This window comes from Berghia stephanieae, chromosome 2 (genome assembly GCF_034508935.2).
Source record: "Berghia stephanieae isolate SIO BIC M18660-M18661 chromosome 2, UCSD_Bste_1.3, whole genome shotgun sequence".
NCBI lineage: Eukaryota > Metazoa > Mollusca > Gastropoda > Nudibranchia > Aeolidiidae > Berghia > Berghia stephanieae.
The window spans coordinates 52,270,304-52,297,825 of NC_088361.1; the positions used below are offsets into that span (position 1 = coordinate 52,270,304).

The 27,522-nt window shown below is 31.7% G+C and overlaps 1 protein-coding gene across 2 annotated transcripts; it reads left to right on the forward strand.

Moving 5' to 3' along the window:
• Window positions 1-388: 388 nt before the first annotated feature.
• Window positions 389-26,116, forward strand: LOC144965139 (cilia- and flagella-associated protein 221-like). 2 transcript variants are annotated; one of them, XM_078900117.1, is made up of 23 exons: window positions 389-903; window positions 3,360-3,547; window positions 4,868-4,963; window positions 5,683-5,783; window positions 6,000-6,103; window positions 6,925-7,081; window positions 7,577-7,724; window positions 7,905-8,019; window positions 8,321-8,367; window positions 8,667-8,819; window positions 9,856-9,948; window positions 10,284-10,379; window positions 10,810-10,903; window positions 11,597-11,736; window positions 12,076-12,156; window positions 12,668-12,775; window positions 13,692-13,934; window positions 15,892-16,041; window positions 18,795-18,895; window positions 19,339-19,431; window positions 19,856-19,972; window positions 22,978-23,049; window positions 24,303-26,116. In XM_078900117.1, exons 1-23 carry the CDS (start codon window positions 735-737, stop codon window positions 24,427-24,429), a joined length of 2,793 nt encoding a protein of 930 aa, XP_078756243.1. In that variant the 5' UTR covers window positions 389-734; the 3' UTR covers window positions 24,430-26,116. The 2 variants fall into 2 exon arrangements, with proteins under 2 accessions (XP_078756243.1, XP_078756244.1); XM_078900118.1 differs by lacking the exon at window positions 22,978-23,049 and having other exon boundaries at window positions 590-903.
• Window positions 26,117-27,522: the final 1,406 nt, after the last annotated feature.

Here is a 27,522-nt window from a genome sequence, read left to right on the forward strand (position 1 = left end):
CTCTTTTACTCACATTCACTCACCGTAAAATAAAGTACGTGGCCGTACTTGTCAGGAAAAAAATTGATAACATCGCCAAACTGGCGTCATGTCTCGTTTGTTGCTGTTGTTTAGGGACCCCTTGTAAAGCGCTTTGGCACATTTGGTGGATATTGTTCTATAATATAGATAAATGCGCATGTCTTTTTAAAAAAATATACTTTTGTTCGTTTCACACAATAAAAATCGGGATAAACCTTTGCTCCATGGGCTCTGTACATTATATTATTTATTTGTTATTATTATTATTTTTTTAATTATTTATTTTGTTTTTGTTTTTAATCAGTGCACGCGAAAACTTGGAATATAAATAGAAATACAATAGTAAAATCCAATCCAACAATACTGTAACCATGGACAGGGAAACTAGTTCTTAGATAGATATTACTCCGCTTCAGCAACCTTAATGTTTTAAAAAAAATTGTTGTGAAATAAAGATTCACGAAACCTATATGAAGCTAAATTTAAGAAAGCAAACACTACCTACAAGCATTATCTTGGATAACATTCCATTCTAATTTGAAATTGATTCAATAAAATCAGCGGATTCATATCCGTTACTGAGAAAGTGCCGAGGGAGATAAACAATATGGCGTCGCCCTCAAAACTAACAAGAATGAAAGAATTTTTATAACTCATTTTTTTTATTTCACAAAATGCACCCAAGTTTGTAGTATTTATAGTTTTTTTAAAAGATGCCGACGGTACTTGAACAACAAGACAGGGCCGTTGAAGGCTCTGTCATAAGCGAAATCGGTTCAGGAGATGGCGAACCTATCAACGAGAAGGCGCTTCTCATTGAAAATATGGAGCTTGTTGAAGCAAAGAAGGCAGTTCATGTTCCTAACCATATTTTGGAAACCAGTAAGAAATTAATCCACCATTCAATTAGTCAAAGTCAACCTTTTTTTTCATACTATAGTTTGAAATGTTTTCATGATCCAGGCCTATCATTTTCACGGCTGAACTGATACTGTTACTGTTACTGATAATAATATAATATAAGGATCCGTAATAATAATAATAATAATAATAATAATAATAATAATAATAATAAAATAATATCACCGACATATTATCTTTACTAAATTTTTCCTCAAAAATTTGCAAGATAACTTTTTCCGAATACCATTCACCCTTGAATTGTCCAGTGATTAGTTAATCTTACTCACGCTGGTATACAATGGTCTCTGTTTAGAAGTAGGCTAAGCATGCGGCTATTCGGACTCGAGTCTGATTAGTCTCCCGTGGCGATTCAGACTTCAATCCCAATGCGCATGTGCAATCAACAGGTTATCTGGTCTGAATAGTCATCCTTGGCAATGTAGTTTGTTGGCAATATATTTTTTAAAATATTGTTAATGAAATAGAATAGATGCATGACAAAATAGCAATTATAGTAACTTTATTTGATAAGAAAGACAAAATTATTGATCAAAAGTAACAAAAGTAAGTTAACGTAACTGCGTTCTAAAGGAAAAGCTTTGTTAAAAACACAACGCGATTTCCAAACAAAATCAGGACAATTTTTTAAATTAACATATTCTAATAGTGTTGGACAAGCAACAATCCTTCTACAGTCCGAAGCAGGGGTTATGAGACTCATGAATAATTTTGACATGAAAAAACAGAATTTCTTCTGAACTCTTCTTCTGTTTCTTTATCAGTTCTGCCCACTGCCACACTGTGTTTCACACATTGGAGTCTGAATAGCCACGGGAGACCATTCAGTCTCGAGTCCGAATTGCCACTTCATTCGGCCATAAGAAAGCTCGATGCATGAAACAGAATTAATAATTTTACCATATCACTTTACCCCCATAAGCACACAACGAAAAGGAATCTGCTTATAAGCCCACCCAGTTTTCTGGTCATTACTTAAACAGTACTAAAGAAATAAGTAAAAAGGAAAACATTTAATTTTCGAAGTGGCAATTCGGACTCAAGTCTGAATAGTCTCCAGTGGCTATTCCGACTCAAACTCCAATGTGCATGTGTATACAGAGGGGAGGACGACACAATGTGGGCAGTAGGCAGAGGGTGGAACTAGAAAAGAAATAGAAAAAGAGTTCAAAAGAAATTCTGTTTTGCCCATATTACACTGATTCAGCTCATACCCCTACTTTGGACTGTAGGAGGATTGTTGCCTGTCTCACTGTATTAGAATATGATATTTTTAAATTATTTATTTTTGTCCTGATTTTAGTTGGACATCGTGCTATGTTGTAAGAAAAGCTTTTCCTTTAAACCATGGTTAATTTGACTGTCTTTTGTTAATTTTTACAAGTTTTCACTCTTTCTTTTTAATTTCTATCTGGTCTTCCAATTTATCTATGATTTTATCTTTCTTGTCAAATAAAGTGGGTTTAGACTACCTGTTGATAGTTACTAAAATCGTAATTTTGATTTGCATTAATTTTATGTAGTTATCAATAATTAAAATATTAAAAAATGAAAATACAAACTTTACTGCCATGGGTGACTATTCAGATTGAGTCTGAATAACCTGTTGATTGCCCATGTGTGAGTTTGAGTCCCAATAGGCGCAGCCTTTAATTTTTCTGAACATTTAAAAGATTTACTATCAGGGTTAATAGAAATAATCAAAATACTCTGCATGCTTTGTAAAGCATATGAGCACGATTAGTGGATATTGCGCAATATAAGAACTCAAGTTTTTTAAATATAAAAAAAAATATTTAATGAATGGTTCAGACCTCACTGTTACGAAATGTCAGAAATACTCACCGTTCAAGAGTCATTTTGATGACCACTGTTTGTTTACAGAGGTGTAAGGTTTACTTACAATGTGAGGTTTGTATACAAGGCTCGCATCTGTACTCATTGTACTCAGTGTCTTTCTTGATTTCATGCATGATAATTAGTTTTCTAGTAGGGTTTTGTGATGTATATAATTTTCATGGATAATTCCATTTTATGGTGCTATTAGGCAAATTTTGTTACTTGTGGTAACGGTTGTAGTGGTAATAATGATGATATGGTAGTTGAGAAAGTGGAAGTGCTAATGATAAAGCATTGGTGGTCGCTGTAGTGGTAATGGCGATGATGATGATGATGATGATGATGATGATGATGATGATGATGATGATGATGAAGGGAGGGGGGGGGGGAGTTGTGGTGACAGTGAAGATGATGCACAACTTTTAGTTGCTTGTATTGAGTGGGATGATAAAATCAAAGGTGCAAATAGTCAAAAATATTTATTATCACCCAGGGTGCAAACAATCACTTTGTTTTGAGAATCCCATAAATGTATGTTTTTGAACTTTTATGATCATATTTTTATTATTATTTTTCAGAAACGTTTGCCAAGGTTGGACTCAATCCTTACATTCATACAAAACCAGCTGTTCTCCATTTTGAAGGATTCGAGGTCGGCCAAAAGCAAAGCAAACGTCTTGTCTTATTAAATGCATCCTCTGATGTTTTACGAATGCACATAATTCCCCCACAGACTAAACACTTTTATGTGAAATACAACAAGCCGGTAAGACATGCATTTTTGCATTAAATTTGAATTTGATTAGGACCACGTAACTTAGCAAATTAAAAAACAAAAGATCCCAAAAGATATAAGCTTAATTTCATATTTTGATTATCCTATCAACTAAAATATATATAAGGAGTAATTTGGTATATTGTAAACTCTTGAATGTATATAGGGAACAGAAGATTTTTGAACGAGAATAAATTGAAAGTAGGAAAGTTGTCATAAATATTGTTGACACGGTAAACAATCTTGGAGCATTCTTAGGTTTGGAACTGTCGATGGACCATCAAATTAAGTCAATGATCCAATCATTGATGCGCCATTTGAAAATATTGGGTCTACTCGACAGTTCCTTTCTGATGATGTTACCAAGAAACTCGTCGTTTCTCTTTTATTTTCAAAACTGGATTACTGTGATGCTCTGTAGTTTGGTGTCTTGGAAAGTAAGCTCAGGCAGCTGCAGATGATCCAAATTAATGCTGCCAGATTTGTCTTTCAAAGGCAGAGGTTTGACTCTGCCACACCTCTCCTTCGAAGATTACACTGTTGAGAAAAGGGTCAAATTAAAAGCATGTGTCCTAATTTATCGTTGTGTGGAAAATACTGCCCCTCCTTACCTCACAGAACTTCTAAAGATATATTCGACAACCCTACCTTTGCATTCCTCCAATTACACCACCCGTTTGGCTATCACACGCATTCGTACAAAGGGATGAACAAGGTCCTATTCTCATTTTGGTCCATCTGTATGGATCACCATTCCACAGAGCATTCAAGAATCCAAATCATTGTCTGTTTTCGAGAAATCCTTGAAAACATTTCTTTTTTGATATCATGTAGGCCTACTTCCGATATTGTTTTGTGTTGATGGAATTTAAAGTCTCTAGAGCCTCATTGTTGAGGATGCCATGTACTCTATATGAGTATTATTATTATTATTATTATTATTATTATTATTATTATTATTATTATTATTATTATTATTATTATTATTATTATTATTATTAGTATTAGTATTATTTATTATTTAGTTTTAAAAGAAGAAACTATTTATTTTAAGTTGTCTCATGGAGCGGAGCTGATCTTGGAATTGTAGGGCTGTGTGCTATTCTATGGATTTCATATTCTATCACAGTGTACTTTCTGCGAGATCTAACAGACCCATCTTTCCTATCATTGCTCAATGGACAAAATAAAACTTCTCTAGGTCAAAGCTTATCCCTTTGTTTGTGAATTGAGTGCTCTGCATATTGTGTTATCTTTATCCTTTCAGGACCTTCCATGATTCATTTTAAGTACCCACATTTTCCTTTGCAGGCGAGAATGGTTGCTGGTATGACTCTGGATTGTACAGTTGAATTCACTCCTGATGAGTGGAGATATTACTATGACTGCATCCGCATCCATTGCCCGGTAATGTAGTTATTATATTTTTCTTTTTACTCTTTGGACTCACAGTTAGACTAAGATTATGTTTGAGGGTTCAAACCAACGATTACACTCATTGACGATATGCCTTAAAAAAGGCATTTTACCTTCACATTTGGCCTATGAGAGACATGCATTAAATTCAGTGATTCCATTGTTTTAAATTGAACTCATGTCTAATAGGCTGCATGCCTCATTCTGTGTCAAATTTACAGTTCCATTATCAGGAGTTTAATGTGGTGTTTAGTGCATACAAGAGTCATATGAACGTTTTTTTTTGTTGTTTTTTGTTGGGGGAGGGGGTGTTGGGATTTGAATACTTAATACAAAATACATTTTGCTAACATTTTTTGAGGTGGGCGAGTTGAGAAAGGAATTTTATATGTTTACGACATTTTTTTTTTTTTTGAGGTGAACAAAGATAACTATTATTCATTGACATTACAACACATTTTCAAAGCATAGCTTCACTTTTGCATTTTATTTAAAACTAAATTTATTTGATAATGCATGTTTCTTTTTTTCTTTTTTTAGTAAACAATGCTTAATGAAATTTGGTTTTTATCAAGCACTTTTTAGTTGATAAATTCACTAAGAGTGAAATAAATTGTGAAAAAGAAAATGCATTTGGCGGTTTCTTATGATATTATTTGTGATTTTTTAGCCATTTGAATAGACTCATCATATTTTAATATTTCTTTCAGGGTGAGGAAAATTTGGTAGTTCCAATCCATGGTTATCCTATAATGAGTACAAAGGACTTTCCCAGAAACTTTACTTTTCATCCGATTCCTGTAGGACACAGGTAATCATTTATTCCCGTTTTTTATCTTTGTTTTTTAGATCAGGATCAAACCAATGCTGTTTGTTTAATTTTGCAATTTCACAGTATCCCATAATAGAGTTAGATCCATTTTAATGTCCATGTTCATGAATGCTATTCATCGCTTTATCTGTTTGAATCAGGATTTGTAAGAAAAAGAATTTTAAAAATGAAAGTTTTTTTTGTCTTTCTTTACAGAATGTGTAAGTCATTTCCTTTGAAAAGCATGGCGCCAATTGACTTTGAATTCAACATTAAATATGTCCAGCCTCATCCTGCTTTCTTAGTTGAACCGCTGTCAGGTAAGTGAGAATGAATATGATGCAAATGACACATATTACTTATATTCTTTGTAACCATCTTCATTTTATTTAAAACTTTATGTTGCATTACCAGTTCATACTCAATATTCCAATTTAATTTCAAATGTTTTTTATTTCTTTCTTTTTTTGTGTGCTAGGGTAGGTTGTGCCAAATCAGACTCCCTACAATATTCACTTGACACTTAAGTTAAATAAAATAGAGCTAGGTTCCGCTTTAACACTGCTAGAAATTAATACCTGATAAATTAAGCCAATTTCAGTCCTTTTCTATTTCATCTAATCAACAAATTGTTCTTATTATCCTTGTCTCGCTTGGAAGATCGGGTACAAGTTTCTCCCATCACTTTTTTACAAATTCAAGGCACCTTACAGTCAAAGTAGCAATATAAAGCGGCAACATCAGCAATATAATTTCGCACAATTGAAAAGGATTTTTCTCATTTTGTTTTTAAATTTGTGTTGTCATGCATAATCTAGAACAAAAATCTATTTATATCTATGCCTCTTTTCTCGATTTATTTATTAAAATAGATCTTGAAAAAGGTTGCCACCAAATCATCACTTGTAATTCAGCCATCCATTCATTTCAATTTTTAATGTCAAACCCTTTAGGTGAAAGATCTATCCCCGCATTATTTCATTTTTTTTTACATTTTAGCAGTAAATGTCAAGCAAAAAAAAAGTATAGGAGGGAGATTAGAACGAAGTGTTTTTGTGCTAAATTTCACAATGAAAAATTATACAATTGTTTGAAAAATACATGTATCTTTTAACGCAACCTTTGCCTTTTTCCTTTACAGGAATAGTTCCAGCCAACAGCGAGACTGAAATTTCTGTGACTTTTGCCCCTTTTGAATTTCAAACGGCCACCATGAAATTAGAGCTTGCCATCTCACAATTTAATTCGAAAGGAATTGTGTGCACTTTTATTGGAAATTCACAGCCGGGATTACTCAAGTAAGAATATATTTTATATATTATTATAAAGTAAAGGCTATGAATGCTATCATATAATTTATTCTATTTATGAATTATTGTATGAAACTATGAATATAATAATTTTGATTCTATTTATGAATTATTGTAATGTAAAAGATATGAATGCAATAATTTTGATTATATTTATAAATCATTATAAGAGAGAAGCTATGCATGGACTAATTTTGCTTCTATATATAAATTAGTATAAGGTAAACGCTTTGCATGCAAAAAAAATTGATTCTCTTTATCATTTATTATTAGGTAAAAGTTACGCATGCAATAATTTTGATTCTGTTCATGTTATTATAAGATACAATATATTCATGCAATATTTTAAACTCAATTCACTTGAGATGAGTTTGGAAAATGGTTCAATTCTTATTCTGTGCATACCTCTACTCTTTTGATTTTACTTAATCTTACCAAATCAAGAATGCTATTTCAAACTTATTTCTGATATTTTCTTTTTAGGACAAAAACAATGACAAGCGTCCAAACAGAGGTGTTAGATCCTAGGTGTGTGTCCCCTTTAGATAGGGCACGTAATAACAGGAAGAGGGCAAAGGGTGTGAAGATTACAGAAGATGGAAAGAAGATACAACCTACACAGAGTAAATCAGTAAGCTTTGAAAGGAATTTAAGTTTTAGTCCTTTTTTGTTTTATTTGTGATTCTAGAGCTCATATTTGGAATACTTTTAATAATACGAAACTAACCTTTTAAAAATAGTTTTTCACTAACCTGCTCTTTGTCAAAGTTTTATCTAATAATTCTCATAAACTTACTAATATTTTTTGCAGGCTGTTTTCGAAAAAGGGGGAATTCGTTTTCCTTCCAACTTGAACAATCCACATGCAATTGCCAAAGTAATGATGCAAGAGCCCGGCAAACTTAAAGTTAATGAAATGAGAGAAAGTAAGTTTAGAATGTATGTAGTTAAGTCCTCAGTTATGTTATTATTAGAGCATGCTATTTATTAATGAGAAAATATTATTTTTAGGTAACAATTGATAAAGATGTTTCTTTGCAATAAAATTAATAATATCAAAACAAGACAATCAGCCAGCATTGAAGTTTATTTGTTGAAGAGGAGATTTATATATAGCTAAAGAAAAAAGAAATTGGAAGTGAGTATGATAATTGGACTGATATTTAAACCAAAATCAGTTTAGAGAATAATTTACATCTACAATATTTCTTTTTCTTTTTCTTTTAGCAATGCTTGCTAAATCCACATCCAGTTCATCAACACGACAAATGAAGGTAATGATATGTTGTGACGACAAATAATTTTACATTTGCTTTTTGTTCGAGACTAGAATACATCTTGTTATGATGAAAGAAACGAAAATTAGTTTAATGAAATATAAATTATGTTTTATAAAGTTTTACTTAGCCTATTCCTTTTTTTTTTCTTGTATTTTTTTTTTCATATTGCTTGACAAGCTAAATTTTGAATAGTTTGATAATACCTTTTCTGTTTATTAACAACTCATTTATCTGTTTATTGACTTAATTTAAATGTGTTTATTGGTCAGCCTAATCTGATTTATATTTTTCAGGAAGCCGTATTTGATCACTCGGTGCGGCAAAATGTATACGAAGAAAGACAAAATCAGCTAAGGTGGCAAGTCAAAATAGGAGATGATCCAATTTCAGCCAATGATCGATATAAAGTACTGGAAGACAGAAGGAAAGCTTTGGATTTTTACATGGTAAAATTATTATGCAAATGTATGTTTTTTAATGATATTTTCTCAGAGATGCTAATAAAATTCCTGATGTTTGATTTGTCTTTCTGATTGTAATTATAAAAGAAAAGGAGTCCCTTTGAACCACCAGCCCAATGGATATTGGACTTTATTCCAGATTTCTTTTGTGTGTATTGAAGAGTTACAGTAGCTAGATTCTCAATTTATAGGAGGCTAGTCTATTGAAGAGTGAGAAGCCATGACCTTTGATATAGCATTATATAGCATTAGAGACAATGTTGTTACTCGTCAGATACTCATTTCATATGAGTATGGTGAGAAAATATAAATAAAGAGCCTTTTTCAAGGATATCATTTTGTACTGTCATACTAAAATGCCAAAAAAGGCGTACTTTCCACTAGATCTCATAGAAACATAACTACCCAATCGATACTGGGTGTACATGGAGTCCAACAATTTGAGATAAATTTGTGCTTGAGTCAGGAGCTTTGATAATTGACTTTGAAAAGTATATTTTTACAACTACAGTGCTCACTGGATTCTAGCATTTCGAATTCCAGCATACTCTGCCATGTGGACGGTGGTCATGGATGACTGAATTTTAAATATATGATAAGTTGTTACCCTCCATGAGCATCAGGTCTGCACTTCTTCCAAGAGCATGCTGCAACCCAGCGAGTATTGTACAATTTTATCAACGTTAGTGTCCAAAACCATTTTTATTGAATGAGTTGTAGAGTCTTGATTGACTCTAACTTAATGATATACTCATTACCAGACTTGCATATTTCAAAGATGTATTTGTGCTCATAAAAAATATAAATGTGTCATTTAATATATGTAATTTTAAAAGTATCTATCTTTTGGGGTTTTTTTCTTCTCTGTTTTTTTTTTTCAAAAAAATTACAATGAACAACTATTTAGAACAGTGAATATATTAATATATGATTATTAATTTTTTTTTGTCTTTGAAACCTCATTGCGATGTTATGAATGAAATCCTATAAATAAAACGTTTTCATCTTTTATGTTTTCCAGTATAAAAAACGAGGTGATCCTGTTATTGAGGAAGAATACTTAAGATGTAAAACAGTTTGTACTTATAAAAGAACACTAAGGGATGCTGAATCTGTAAGTATAGATAGTAAAAGTTTGTTAAAATCACAGAATCACAGTTTCATTTTGTAAATAAAAAGTGTTATATGACAGGTGCATTAACCTGCCCTTGTTTGATCTCTGTACCACTGCATAGCTGTCTTCTAATACTAATATAAATTCGTAATTTTCCTAGAAATTTCATAAAAATCAGTACTAACAATTTAAGAAACTAGGCAGAACTGTTATCTTTACCTGCTTAATAGAAACATAAATCTATGAATTTAATGTGAATTTTTTATAAATTTGAATGTTCAAATGTCACCAAAGGTAGATACATACTTAAAATTTGTTTTCAATGTTTTCCATAGCTGGGATCTACAGACGCCATGTTTGACACCTATTCTAATGACCTTTGGGCTGCAAGGCATGCAGCTCTTGATAAATTTGTACAGGCTGCTAGAACCGTGAGTTAATAGGAAAAATTGATATTTTTAAGTATTTCATTTTAATAAATTATTATTTTTATATAATACGTTGTCGAGGAATAATAGGACACAGAGGAAGGCGATCATCATGTTTGATATTTAGTTTCTATGTGAACATATTTTCAAATTTTATAAAGGGACAAACATCATGGGCCCTTTTAATCATTTTTGAAATAATGAGAGCATTTTGTGCGGGTTTTATAGTTTTTTTCCCTAACAATAGATACATATAGTTTAGGACTCTTCAAAACAAAATTTTAAATCTTACATCATACAATTGTTGAGTTTGAGGGGTAGACTAATATGACTTTAATCGCACTATAGTCACTAGTTGAATGGCTTGATAATATACTCACATCATCTAACTCATATAGTATATTTTATTAACTTTTATTGCTTGTCCTTACAGATTATTATTCGTCTGAGAGCTGGAAAGAATCTAAATAACCTGAAACATTTTGTCTCGGACTGGAGCAAGAAAAAATTGACAGGAACTCAAGATTGTTAGTATCTCAGTTCATTTGCATAAGATTACTAGTATGTTAAATTTGCGTGTATAAATATTGCAAATATATTTTTTTAACATGATCGAGTTTTGAGCATAGACCTTCGTCAACAGCTCAGGATTCAATAACTTTTTAAATGATGCTTAAATGATTTGTAACATATTCGCTTTCTAAAATTTTCCTTACAACATTAGTACAGAGACGTTATTCCTTCCAAAATTATGACAGTGGTTTATGTTTTCCTAAGCTGCTATACTGCCCATGGGATTTTGAAGCCATCTTGGGATATTATAATGTATATTATTATAGTAAAATTCTTGCCCCTAGAAATGCCTTTAAATTTAAATATATTGAAGATTGAAGATCAATCGTCTGGAATGCCTTACCAAAAAAGAAGAAAACATAAAAAAGTATATATATATATATATATATATATATATATATATATATATATATATATATATATATATATATATATATATATATATATATATATATATATATATATATATATATATATATATATATATATATATATATAGAGACCAGAAATGTAGAAGTGATTATTAAAAAAAAAATATGCTACATAACACATTTTAGCATTATGGAATAGACATATGCATTTTAAAACTTACTTAAATGATAAATTGTGTTTACATTAATTATTAAGTTATGGTTATACTTTTGCAGCATTCGATCGATCCAAAGTGGAGGATATGGAGCACTTAGAAAGCCTGAACAATGATTTGAATTATTACCTCTTCAGTGCTGAGAAGGTTCAAGGTCACAAGTTCCCCACATACGTCACACCAAATGTGAAAGATGACATGGTAAATAATTTTTCTTTATTTAGAAAAGTACAACTTATTTGTTTATATATTTATAGTTTTGAAATTTATCTTATATTTTCTCTTTTTATTATTATTTTGTTTTATTAAGCGTGAGACTGTCCCTCAGGGTGTATGTGGGTTTCTGTATGGGTCTGTATGTGTGTGTTTGCACGCGCATGCATCAGAGCTTATGTGTGTAGGAATGTGTTTGCGTTTTGTTATTTTTTAAACATGTGTTTGTGTGTGTTGAAAAGCTTAAAGCAAATGTTTTAAGAATAATAATAATAATAATAATAATATGTGCGTTCTGATTTCAAGAACATTTGTATTTTTTTTCAGGCTCCTGATGCTCTTGGACAAGTTCCTTACAAGGGAACAGAAGTTATAGTCAAACGAGACGTGCCTTTCTTCAACTTAAAGGTCTGCATTGATAAACCTTGGATTAATTTTCATTACATAAAAAATGTGAAATGAGATCAGTTGAATACAATATACTTCTAATTTAAGTTCTTGAAAAGATTCCATGTAAGTTGTATTACCTGCATTGTCTTCTGTGTTATTGATGGAGCCAGATGACAATGAAATAGAACAGAGAAACAAATCGAAATATTCCTGATATCTGTTTTTGTAATGTTGAATTCTTCTTCTTCTTCTTCTTCTTCTTCTTCTTCTTCTTCTTCTTCTTCTTCTTCTTCTTCTTCTTCTTCTTCTTCTTCTTCTTCTTCTTCTTCTTCTTCTTCTTCTTCTTCTTCTTCTTCTTCTTCTTCCTCCTTTTTTTTTTACTTCTTCTTGTCCTTCTTCTAAACTGATTGACTCAATAAAACTGATTATTACTTTAATACCGATTTACATATAGAAGAAATAAGAAACTTAATTTTTTTTTTCTTCTTTTCATAACTATTTATAAAAAAAAAAAAATGTCTCAACACAGGTGCCACATTTCTACAAATTGCAAGGCTACAAGCCTCACAACTCCCATAATGCCTCCAGCGGATATGTTCCAACGAAAAGAATCCGTTCCCTAAGAACAGGAGCAGAGGTAAGTTTGTCCTAGATGAATTACTCCATATAATGCGAGAAATTTAAGTATGAGGAAAGTTTCTTTAATATAAAATACAGTCTTTGTTTTTAAAAAAGTATTAAATAAAAAAGGAAATTGGATTTTCATCCATCAAAAGAATAATTGTCTATCTTCAATCTTCAATGGCTTGTATTTGGAAAAGGCCCCACGGTCCCATCACTGCACATGTTAAGTTACAGTCCAATCAAAACAGGGAAGAGTCACAAATTACTTTGACGAGCGAGTCCAATGATTTTGGTTGAATGTTTTCCCATTACAACTTATAGATAGATTATTATCTTGATATCAGGCAATTGATAAATTTCTTGGACAGAGGCATCCATCTATTACTTTAAAGAAAAGTGGTAAAGATCAAAATCTAATTGAATTAGACCCTGATGCTTCTCATGGAAAGTAATATATTCTGTTTGAATGGTTTAATTGCTTTGTTGGAGATGGACTTGGAAATAGGATAATTTCTTTAAATGACATAATTTTACGATATTTAGATGCCAACTCTTGTAATTGTCATAAATCTGACAATGTCAAAACATTGACTGAACAGGATCATTGTCTTTATGGACCTCCATGTTCTATTTCTTTTTCTTATAAATCAACTGGATCAGTCAGACTTAGCATAACTGTCGACACCGATTGTGAAGATAATTTTTAAAAATTGACTCATTAAGCTTTGCAGTTTAAAATGAGGTTTCTTTAGCATTATAGAGAGAATGTAGATTGTCATTTATGAACAATTCCTCATGGTGCCCCAGTGACTAAATTAGGATAGTGATTAACATTTTGAGATTTATAAAAAGATAATAAATGTCTTGTCAGAATGTATTGTTAAAAGTAAAAGTTATAACAAATCTTTTATCACATTTTTTCGCTATAGGATGAAGTCATCAAACTGCCATCAGATGAAGCACCTGCTCTACCTTCACCTCGTGTTGGGGAAAGTATTGTAGATGATCAACAGCTGGCTACCGTCCCTCCCACAGGAGCAACCACAGCACCATCCACTGTTGCTGCCGCACCAACTGACATCATCCCCACCACATCCAATCACCAACCTGTCTCACTGACCCCTCCAGAGTCGTTATTTAATTCTATGGATTATCCCAGTCTTCATATAATGGTGAGTTTCTTAACAAGTCTATCTGTGCATGACAAAATAACATCAGTGCCTGCTCCTAGTGTTTGAACTTCATATTTTCATGTCTTCTAGAATAATACATATTCCTGGAGGTATCTTTGTCTTAATATTTTTAATTTCATGCTTATGTTTGAAACTGATACGGATGTGGAAAAAGAATTTACAGCACCATATATGATACTTTATGTGATGAATACAGTTATTAAATTGCATTATTGTAGTTATCCAGAGTTGAGTATCCAAAGTAGGGGCAATGCGGCTCATCAAACGGTCTTTGCTTAGTACCCAAAAGGTACAGAGTTTGCCTACCTGCCTCGTTGTGTGGCCTTGAGCAAGTCACCTCGCCCTATCTCACTTTGCAGTGCTGCACTGCGGCTAACGCCTGGGTATTCCTGTCTTCCCTTGGAATAGACCCTAAAGACAAATTTCCCCTTGGGGACAAATAAATGGAATTTATTTTTATTTTATTATTTTTTTTGGACAGCTTATATTTCTGGTATACAGAAATTTCAAAGTGGATCACCAGACGTGTCAAGCTGCTTTTTGAGGATGATTTTGTCTTTGCTATTTGGGGATTTCTTTTGTTCGAATTATTTTTTTCTTTTCCAATTGGAATTATGCAGTACTGAGAGTAATGTAGGAAGAATGTCAAGAATGTATATGAATAGGTCATATAAATGATCATATATGACAATAACGTTCTAGATTGTTCCTATTTGTAATTATTCTTGAAACTTTTATTGTTTTTTTTCTAAGTCTTTGTGACAAGATTCCATCCCTTTCGTCCCCTTTAAAACACTTTAAGATTCTGACACTGTATTAAGCAATTCAATTTTATGTGACTTTGAAGTGATTTATCTCAGTTATCATTTCAAGTTTTATAAGTTTAAAGTCTTCTGTGTCTCCCAAAAAATATTGCACACTTGCAAGGTGAATATTTAGAAGCTTATGAAAAATTTCGGATTATTTAAATCAAATGACATTTCAGGATAATATTATATACCCATCTAGCAATGTAGAATGGTAGACTCATATATGTAATTGTTATATTACAATTCACATATAGACCAATATTTGTCGGCAAGAAAATCACATCTTTTGTCTTATAATAATAATAATAATAATAATAATAATAATAATAATAATAATAATAATAATAATAATAATAAAAATAATTATAATAATAATTATAACAATAATAATAATAATAATAATAATAATAATAATAATAATAATAATAATAATAATAATAATAATAATAATACATAGCATTTATATCGTTCATTTTCATCACTGTGCTATGCTCATCAGACGTTACAACTAAATATACAAAATTTACATATATAAAACGTATTTCACAATGCTATCAATAGAAGCAGTGTATGGAATATCGTATCAATATCATGGAAATGTAACGATAAAAAGGCAGTGCTTTAACATGATTTAAAACTATCAATAGATTTTGCTTCTCTTATCCTTCTGGGCAGGTCATTCCACACAAAGGGCCAAGTTTGGGTAAAGGAACGGCCACCATAAAATTTATAATTATAATTATTTCTAAAAGCAAGCTTAGATTTTTCAGTCGAGGATCGTAAATTCCTATTTGGTACATATATTTCTAACATGCTTTTAATGTAGTCAAGTGCTTCATTATTTAAGCTTTTAAAACAAAACAGGCAATCTTTAAAATGATTCTTTCCTTGACAGGCAGCCAGTGCAGCTCATACAGAATAGGCAGTGAGTGTGCCGGTCTCTTTTGTCACTAATATAATAAAGATAACATTTCCAACCTGTCTAATTTGGAATATTTTTATATTGCAGAGGGATATATATATATATATATATATATATATATATATATATATATATATATATATATATATATATATATATATATATATATATATATGTATGTATTTACATATTTTTTCCTCTCTAGAATCCTACGCCAGGCCTTCAAGTATTTCAAGCACCCAAACCATACGCCGAGGTTGACTACGATTTCCATTTGTGTCCTTTGCCACGTTATCCCAAGAATGACCCAACAGGAAGGCTGCCTCCAACTCAAAAGAAGTTCTTGGACAGAGAGGTGAATTTTTATCTTTATTTTATTTAGATTCTTTTCATCTATGTTTAACCTTACTCAGCCAACTCAAGAAATTGAGTTGGTGCCAGTTATAAAATCTGATTATTCCATTTTCTTAAAAAGTAAACGTTTATAGTACAATTTAACTTATTACCCAAATATCGGTTTGGTGATTTAAATTTTGTTCTCACCAATCACAGTGGTTTACCAGCGGATCACTTAGTTGAGATGCTAGGTCAAGAGGTCACTACTCTCCTTCTCTTTACCTGCGCTCTGGTATGGCACGTGCCTGCAGTCAGTGAAGCGAGCAGTCTAATTGGTCTGATAAATAATGGCATAGCCAAGCCACAATTATCTTAAATGTAAATCTATATCACTCATGTTATAGATTGAAATCCCCCTCACACAGTGGACTAAATATCATAGATATCATCAGTATATTTCTTTCTCAGGAAGACAGCAAAGTAGACTCACATTTTCACTACATTTATCGTTTAAATCAAATGTTTCTGGAATCCCTACAACAACAATCGGACGTTGCAGTTTATTATTATTCACAATAGTACATAGTACAAACCGTCTACTTTCTGTTGCACTAATGTTAATTCAGTTCAACAAATATGTAACAAGTGTAGGGGTGGGGTATCAAATTTCACTGGGAATATCTAGCAGTCCATGAGATGTCTAGGCTAACGTGGGTGATGAATTTGGACCAGTTACACAATGTAAACAATGTCGTAATCATTTTCTGGACTCCCCACTGACCATGGAACACTTTACTACACCAATTCTATAGTTTTATCATTAAAAGTTCCCACGAACATGGTAAAGGAGTGAAGAAGTCATACTTATTGTAGTACAGGAACGTATATATATATATATATATATATATTATATATATATATATATATATATACACAAACACTCTCTCTCTCTCTCTCTCTCTCTCTCTCTCTCTCTCTCTCTCTCTCTCTCTCTCTCTCTCTCTCTCTCTCTCTCTCTCTCTCTCTCTCTCTCTCTCTGCAAGTAGCCCTACAATAATAGTTCTTAAAGACACATCTGTTACTGATTTAAGAAATATGAAATGAATGGGTCTGTTTCAGTCATGTCTCTGTTGATTGGTGTGGGAAGGTTTTATTCACCAGCTGCACTACTTGTACATTATATTGAGAATAATGTCTGAATTCTGTTAATTCCTAGGTGGTGCCACTATTATTTTCTCTATCTTGGCTATGTTTGAGTACTACCCCCACCCCCCCCCCCCCCACTCCCCCTCTTATTTTACCCAGTCAAACTTGCCTTTGTGGAATACTATCTGCTGTACTAACTGTTGATGTTATATCGTTGTTGTCAGTGATATGAATTAGGTGTAGTGTGAATGTGATGCATTTCTCTTAGCCTGTCTTTTACGTTTGTATCTGTGTATGTATGCATGTGTGTATGTATGTGTGTGTGTGAGAGAGAAAAATAAAGAAAGAGAGAGTGAGAGAGAGAAAGAAAGAGAGAGAGAGAGAGAGAGAGAGAGAGAGAGAGAGAGAGAGAGAGAGAGAGAGAGGGGGGAATGCCTTTTTCTGCCATATTCATTGCTTGTATTATCTACTACGCCACTGTGATGGTGTTGTTGTTTGGTGTAATGATGGTGGTTTTGTTTCTATTTGGAATAGTCAAGTAAAACCTACACACACAATATATTGCTTTATATGTTCTTTAGGAGTGTGTTAAATTGTTTAATCCACTTATCTCCATATCTTTTAAATACAATAAAAAATACAAATGAAGAGAACATACCTTATGTCCAGCCCATTACATTTATGACCATTAAAAACGTAGTAAAAATGTGTTGAATCAGAAAATGAATGTTTTACTGTGTGTAATAATATTAAGACTGGACAAATCATTAATTAGTTTCGGAATCCAACGTCTGATTTTAAAGATTTGAATTTTTTATTGTCCGCACAACAACAAAAATATTTTAAAATAGTAGGGATTTTAAATTGCTTATAAAACCTATCAGAATAATCACAATAAAACGAAAAAAGAACCAACATAACAAGTGAAAGTAGTACTGTCTGTTCCATAATTTAATATTATTGTAATGTAAGTGGTCATCTAGATATGGTGTTATATTACATCATGAAAATGCAATACTTTGCGTCTTAACTCTCAAAAAGGGGAATCCCCGTCCAGGTAGCCAATTTTACAGCATGCAGCTGCTGTTGTCAGTCACTTGCTGGGTTCCAGCAGTATAACTAAGTGATCCGATTTTATGAAGAAATAAACAGCAGTGCAATATTTAAAATAAAGAAGACAAAATTTATTACCAAAAACTGCTCTAAATAACAACAAAATACACTTAGATTGATAATCAAAGGTGCAAGGCATGTGATATATCATTTGCTTGTCCTTTGGCAACATGAGAATTTTAGATGGCACATCTTGTATTATATATTTGAGAAAAGATATGAAAACAAATTTTACCTATTCTTGTAAGATTTGAAATAATCAGTATTGACTGTCCTAGTAAAGTGCATTATAGAGGATACTATGTCAAAAATGTGGCTGTCTGTTGTTTATTCCTAAGCGCGTTATAAAGAATGAGTCCAATGAATCAATATAAATATCTTTTACTGTATTATATTTTTCATGGTTTAGATAATTTGTATTTTTATGTTTAGTAGAGAGGGTTTTTCAATCAACAAATTACAAACATTATGGTATATTTTTATCACCCCTCCTATTTTACCACACGTGGTTAGGACACAATCCGTGGAATGATGAGTTGGAAGAAGTTCCCTTCCCAGGGTCTAACATCCTTGTCCAACACTCCCACCCTGACCAATGTTTGGGTGCCCAGATGGTGAGTTTTTGCTAGCAGCAACTTGTGCTCTGTTAGTAAAGTTTATTTTTTAATGATTAGTATGTTGCATTATGTTTTTTGGAAGATAATTGAAATGACATTTGATTCGAATATAAAAAGTCAACAATTAAAAAAAAAGTCAAATGTGTGTTTAGTACGCATCAATCCTTGTGACCATCATTTCACATAATGTAATATTTTTTGTTTGCATAATTCGCTTATTTTGATATGATCATTTTGAATTTTATTTCAATCCTTGTGACCATCATTTCCCATATTGTATTATTTTCTGTTTGTATATTCTCTTTCGAAATCCCATTATTTACATATGATGATTTTGAAATTCATTTCATTGTTTTTCATGCTTTATACAATTCTGATTATCAGCAACATGTCATTTTTCATATATTTTGATATAAAATCTGTATATTCTTCCTATACAGGGATGACTGCTTCAGTAAAGATCTTCTTCCAGAAGATGTTCCTCCACTCTTTGATCAGCTAGCACCAGATGATGCAGAAAACGTCATTGAGGAGTATGCTAATTAATCAATTAAAATAATTTTTTTTGGTTTAAACAAATAACAATGTCATTTTGTTATGTAATTATTTTAGAAAAAAATAATCAGTGTTTTGATTCGGTATCAAAAAGACATTGAAAGCAAATTGCTCAACGAATACACACAGAGCGTATCTATCCAAAGGAATGGCGACTGGCTTTGTCACTGATTATTGATTATTCAGTATTAATTGTTATCATGTGTAAATTGGCATTGACTCACTAAACGGGAAGGGAATACAGTAGAACATATGACCTGGCATGAATGAATCTGATCAGCTCTGAATAGAGCATTATTTTCTTATTTGAAAGGATATGAGGTTGAATCATATTAATTTGTCAAATTGATGTTCTTTATTTATAAATGGATAATCATTTTTATGTCAAAAATTAATTTGAAGGGATGATGATGACTTTGATGAGGAGAGCAATGCCATGAACCTCAAACCTGAGATGATAAATGCACAATTTACACTCATTGATCCAAGCCTTCCTACAGAAGACACCAAAATGCCTGCGTAAGTCTTCAAATTTTAGTTATAGCCCTAACATGCAATGTGGTAAAGAATCAATGTACAGCTTTACCCAAACATATATTAAGAAGACCATTCAGACTGATCTGCCAACCCCTGTTTAGCTCACTCAAACTCAAGAGACTTTTGGTACTTTTCAAAATTGAAAAAATAAACATACTCAGTTACTCAATCTAAATGAAAATTGGCACGTTTTATTCAACGACAATCATAAAAACATTTTAAAAAGTAGTTTTAATAATATGTATATGATTTGTCTCAGAAAATGTTAATATTGTTGGGATAAAAGGAGCCTCAGTCAAATACTGAGATAGTTGGTGTTAGGGTTCTGAAGCTGAATCTGAACTGAGTGAGTTAAAACAATATTTTTTCTAACCTCCATTCTATTTTTTTTTTTTTTACTCGTTTATTCATTTGTTCTTGGTTTAAATAAATTCGGCTAGTTGATTTTTTTTCTCATTAGAGGCTGATACTTTTTTTCTTGAAAGGGGAGTCAGAACACGTTTCTATTTTTACAAAGTTAATTTTAGAATGATTGCAATGTTTTATTTCTATACAGTGGTCTCCACTTATAAGCACTCTAGCTACAAGCATGATCAGGCTATAAGAATTTTTACTATAAAAATTAACCTTATCGAAAAGGCCTCCACTTAGAAGCATGCTCAATTTTCTGACTATTACTTAAAAACGATAAAAACTAGGAAAAAAATAAATAGATGACTAAAAATGAAAATCAGAAACCATCAAAGTGCTCCGCAAGTAATGTATAGTTCACATCTCACTATTCAGTCATTACGCTCTTTGTACAAAACAATCGAAACCTCAGTGATGAAACAAACAATCCATCAAAAATCTTAAGTGGTAACAATAGGCAGACTCAGAAGCTCATTAAAATTGGCACAGAAAAGAGGGGGGGGGGGGGGTATTAGGGATGGGCACGTTGTCCACTTTTAGTGATGTTGACACAGTGCTGGAAGCGGAGTTGGGGAAGGGAGGGCTCAGACAGTCACCAGATGTGGTTATATTTAATTATGATCACGTCAGTCATTTTTGATGACCACAGTTTGTTAACAGATGTGTTAAGTGTGCTTACAATTTGGGGTATGAAGACAAAGTTGACACCTGTTCTCTTTGTCTGTGACTTTCTTGATTTCATGTATGCGTCTAGTGACAAGTCTATTTTGTGCTACATACCTGCACTCTACCAACAGCCTCATATGTTAAACGTGCAATTCTTCTTCTTCATTGTGGAGATGTGGGTCCAGAAGCTTGTCTGGACGCCAGGTTGGATCATTCTTAGTCTGACATTTCACTATCAGCTGTTCTAGTATGATTGTATCTACTCTGACATCTCCTTCAGGATCATTAAGGTACCCAAGCTCCTACACGACGACAACGTGACGATCCTCCACAAGAGTACATGCAATTAAAACCATGAGACTTTATCCTCAACTCAGTGGCAGAAAATATAGAACAAGTTCGCAGGAAAAGAGGATGACATAAATAGTTGCATCCAATCAAAAGCTAAACAAGCAACAATGACAAGCTTCTTTTTCTCGTCCTACTCCTACTGCATATTGCTGTCGTATATTGTGGCAGAAAATAAAGGGTTTAGTTGCCCTCTGATAAATAAAATCAAAATGGACAAAAAAATTAAAAGCTAAAAATGCCTTTTTAATGGGCCAACAGAATGTAGAAGTCTGCATCTTGGTGCATACCATTATGTGTGTACATTTGAAAACTAAGAGGAACAATTTATTTTTACTGTAAAATAAAAAAATCTGAATTCGCTTATAAGCACGATCCGGCTATAAGTCTACTCTGCTTGATTCCTGATGACCTTACTTATAAATGGAGACCACTTATTATTTAAATTGTAAGTTGATCAGTTTGAAATTCCATTATTAATAAGTAGTTGTTAGAAATTGCTAAATTATCTTCTTAGACATAAGTTCGTTGCAGTGAGATTATTTTTATTCTAATAAAACTCTGTAGATAATACTTACATGGTGAAATAGTTTTAGTGCAGTAAAATAGTTAAAATACAAAGCTTATATAGAATATTGTATTGCTTGTAACATTATTTACTTACATTTTTCTCCTTGCTAAATGTTGAAGTGAAGAAAATGAAAGTGATTCGGAAGAGTAAGAACATTAGTTTGTATTTTGAAGTTGGTCTATCTTTGTTTAAACGTTCGTTCAGGATCATAATCGTTCAATTTCAATATTCTTGTGAGACACCTTTCACAATAAAACTCTCCTTTAGATCACTGTTTATGTCATTTTACAGTTTGATTTTTGAACGCTTTTTTGTTGTTGTTGTTGTTGGTATTTTTATGATTTATCAGTGAAATATATGCAATTATTAATTTTGAATCCAAATATTTGTTTATCATTATTTTGCTATAATAGTGTGTTACAAGGTAACGTATCAAGCCAGTTTGTTAGGTATTCATAGACTTTTCACAAATTAATTTTATAAACAAATGATTTCATAGCATAACAAAATATTTTATCAGTCCTCCTATCGATCACTGATTGTTCTTTTTCTCTCACATGTTACGAAGTAATTTCACTTATCTTATTTTACTCAAATCACACAGATGAGATTTAGCTTAATTGTTTTCAATTATTATGATTCATTTTCATTTTCCATATCAATGAGTGATTTAGATTAAGTAAGTTTATTGGTATTAGTAACTGTCATTAATTTCGTATCTTGATAACCGAAAACCAAGACCTTAGTTCGTTTTAAAATTCCAGAAGACTTAGATTTTTAGCAATTATTAGTTTGAAATACATTCATGTTTTAGTTTAGAATGATGATATAGAAAATTGTTAATACCTCCATTGTATGTTGAAATGTTTAACCAATTTAACATAGTATTAGTTGCTTTTATTATCTCGAAAATCCTTGCGAATGGTAAGAAGATCAGCAGATATCATGTTCTACTTTTCAGCCAATTTCAATGTATTCAATTTTTCTACAGTGATTTATTCCCATATGGCAATCGCATGCCAAGCACAAACATCCCTGTCGGACCCCACGGTCCTGTTGCAAGGTAGGCATATTATTTCTGTGTTCAGGAAACAAGGCTGGTGGTCTTTAATGCCATTTTCTTCTTCTTCTTCTTCTTCTTCTTCTTCTTCTTCTTCTTCTTCTTCTTCTTCTTCTTCTTCTTCTTCTTCTTCTTCTTCTTCTTCTTCTTCTTATTATTATTATTATTATTATTATTATTATTATTATTATTATTATTATTATTATTATTATTATCATCATCAGTATTGGTATTGTTGGTGTTGTTATTATTATTATTAATTTTTGTTTAATTTCATTGTAAAGCCCTTTTATAAAAATAATTACTATATTAAGAGCTATCTTTCAATGCTTTGGGTATGTTTTTTTTTTGTTTTTTGGAGCAAAAGAAAATTGTAAATTAGTTTAGATTCATAGATTCCATGCTATTGTCACTTAAAATTTTTAACAAAATATTTAACAGATTATTCACATATTCTAACTACCATGCCGATAGAGTCGTGGCCTACTACAAAGTACAAATCCTTCCTTGAAATCTAAGAAAAGATATGTGTATTGATGATTAATTAATTCTTTTATTTCAATTATGACCTCTCCTATTTGAAAATAGACAAATATCTCAAAAGGGTACAAGATTTAATTAAATTAATCCTATCTTTGTAAGGCAATTTCAAGTAGCATTCCTTCTTTTATTCGCTTTCTTTGGTAGAGATACTTTGTTTCTTTGCAAACCAATCGGTCACATTAAATTTGTTTTTTAAAACAACTAAGGATTATAAGAATTTCCCGCCCTATTTTAGACAAAAAAGAAATTGCAATTTCTGCTCTATTTAGCGTACAGTACATGGTATATGCTGACACTTCTTAGTGTTGGGAACATGACAAGGCAAATGGCTAAGAATTTTTAATAAATGATTCTACTCATCTCTGTTTTATGTTATTACTGATGTTGATATTGCTTTTACCACTCATAGAATTATTCATAGTCGTCGTTGTAAATTCATGGGCTTTTATTGATTCATAATTAACCCACCAGCTGTAATGTTTGCTTTATCTTAATTCCAGCAATTGACGAAGAAAACTTTATGATTAATTGTTATCTTGAAATCACTTACAACTAATAGTAGTAGCAATAAACTGTTCATGCTTGCTTTATTGTCAGATTGTTGGATAGTTAGTACTGCTCTTGTTTTTAATTTATATTCATTTTCAGCTCTCAAACAATTGTTTTACTGAATGCGTAATTATTCCTTACTACTATTCGCATTTAATTTACAGGGAGAAGAGAGAAGAGGAGCTGGAATATTTCATGACCAAAAAGTACAACCGACTTGGATTAAAGGTCAAGGCCAAGGTGGAAGCACTCAACGCTCTTGTCACAGACAATGACCTTGTGTTAAAATAATCTTGCAGGAAGGAATCTTAGCTATCTTTCAATATTTTCACTACAAATTTTAATGCAATATTGTAAATAATGAAAGAAGGAAAATCGTAGTTCAGAATTTTTAAAGATGCTTCTATGGGTTATACTATAAAGTTTTCGGGTGTATCAGACTCTTCAAATAATTCGAATGCGATTTAATGGTTAAAAAAAAGAGGAGGAATCAAATATTAATTCAATGATTTGAAAATTGGTAAATTTGGTTATTATTTTTAATGTAGTGACATGAATAATTCTACTGAGTGTATATATTTGTGAATATAAGGCTGTGATTATCTCTTTATACAAAAATGAATGTTTTTCCACATATGTAATTTCCTTCTCTTGCTTTGTTTCTAATCATCTCATAGTTTACACAGTGCAAATAATTTCAAAACTAAAATTTCTTATAAAAAGATGAGATAAATATTATCAATGAAATAATAAGGAATCAGGTTATGATGAGCCCGGTCAATTAATGAGAAATAAATCGGATAATTGAGAAAAAAATCGTGCTAATTAATTTGTCTGATAATTCAGTAAAGAATAAAAATATGATTTATATACAATAATCTTTGTTATTTATGACTATCGGAAGAACAAACCTAATATTAAACCATTTGAAAAATAACAATAAAAAATTTCACTATACGTTTTTGCATTATTTAATTAACTATGGGTGATAATGTCTCGTCTAAAGGAACGATATAGGAAACCCAATAGATTGATTGCTAGAGCAATCACCTAGCTTGCTAACGGACTTTTTATGTGCTTATTTAAAACTCCTCTGTCCACTGGGATAGCTTGATTTTACTTAAGTCTGACAGAAAGTACTCTGATAAAGACCAGTTTCCTCTCAAAAGGATAGAGTTAATCTCTTGATTTGATGCTATTGAATCCTGAATAAACTTTTAAAAGTGTTCTTCTATTTACCAAAACAAATGGGGGAAAAATATTTCTACTGATGTTTATAACATACATTTGGAGTTAAAGTAAGTGTGTACAATTTTTCTCAATGACATTAATTGGTTTTGTCATTCTTATGAAATATGTCTTTAAATTTGCATGTGCATATTTATTAAAGGTTTTTTTGTGCCCACTCTAGAAGTAAAATCTATTCTTAGGTTTAACACGCTCAAGCTGGCTTAAAATTCACAAGCAGAATGAATTGAACATTTTCAATAACTACAAATGTAGAGCTATGACTTAACTTGTCTTGAAAATATGGGGAAAAAATTAAATGTCAGCAGCTATTTCTTGTTAACAATATGCAATTTTTGTGAGCTGCTCTTTTAAGTTGATCTTTTTTTTCTCATTTATTTTTACGTAGGCTGTATTTGAAAAACTATTTAAGAATACTTTTCACATTTTGTTTATATACATCTCGGTCTCAGATAAATATATTCTGTATCGAAAATGCAAATGTCAAATAACGTGATAATCATGACTTTTTTTTATTGTTAATTATTCTTTGGGACAAAGACAGCTTTGATTTTACATATCAACATTTAGCTACTATTCAATATTATTTATTTTCGTTCTGATTAAGGTTAAAAATCACAGTTAAGATTTTAAGATATAACTTTAAAAATTGCCAATAAGATTGTTTTAATTACGTACTTCACCATTGTTATACGTCTGTGATATGGAGTAAACTATTTGATGATAAAAAGAGATTTATTATATGTTTTTTAATTGTTACTTTTTTGTTGCTTTCCTTTTGTTTAAATTAAGGATTTATAATTCAGCCTACTTATAACGACATCTGTTATAGCGACATCCTCTCAAAAGTGACAAGTTATGGAATTCCCAATTTTTTCCCCCTATATATAATGTAATAAAAAAATCACCATATCATCATAATATTTTATTTAAACCCTGTATAGTGACATTGATATGGCTGTAATCAGCAACTTCAAATTGAAGGTCAAGAAGAAATTTATGGTCCAATGAAAACGTGTGCTTTCCAACAAATGAAATCCTGTAATCATAGCTAATGAAAATGCTTGATTGACCATCCAATGATATCCGGTCCTCTCCGGGCCATTTGACTTGGGCTTTTTCTGTAGATGAGGCAAAGCAAGACAAGATCATAGCTTACCTGGCACTTGCCATCGCACACTAATTCACAAGCCAGTCGATCCACGTTACAAGCAAACAGCTAGTGAGTGCTCCACCCCAATGGAACACGCATCAGGTATAAGAAACTGCACTATCGACCACTATTGTTGTTTCTGATGACACATATAAATTCAAAAATAATCACATTGTCCACGCCGACTTCCACCAAGTTGAGGAAAAAATCGCAGACTATAGTACCTTTGACATGCAGTACAGTGGTTGAATGGACGCTTGTGCAACTCGCAGCATCATCCAAGCTAGCTTTTTGACTTGACTTGCCTCACCTACAGAAGGGTATTTAAACTTGACCACGATCATCAAGAACCAAGAGGAAATGAAACAACATGGGTTTGAACCACAGAGAAAAAAATGACTGCTAACAAATGCTGATGTTGATGCAACCATGCTGAGGTAGTTCAGAGTTGAGCGGTCAACTAACCGACTTCATGGCCTATTATTATAGACCAGGCAAAGATAATTGCAGTCAAGCTAGGAGTAGGAGTTACGAGTTTTCAAGCAAGCAAAGGTTATTTCAAGAAGCAACATGGTGCTTTTCAAGGTGGCTTTGGCTGAAAGCGCCACTGTAGATGGTTGGAAAAGATCCAAAGTCAAGTACTTAAACCCCCACCACCCTTTGTACCATTTATTTTGGTTGCTCGCTACAGTGACAACATCATCAATAATATATATATATATATATATATATAATATATATATATATATATATATATATATATATATATATATATATTTATATATATATATATATATATATATATATATATATATATATATATATATATATATATATATATATATATATATATATATATATATATATATATATGTGCTCTAACAAAAGACCGTTTTTTGGTGGTCTTTTTTTTCAATTTAGCCAAAATACCTCAATTATCAATCACTTAAGATGATCCCAAACTTATCAAAATGTCTTAAGCC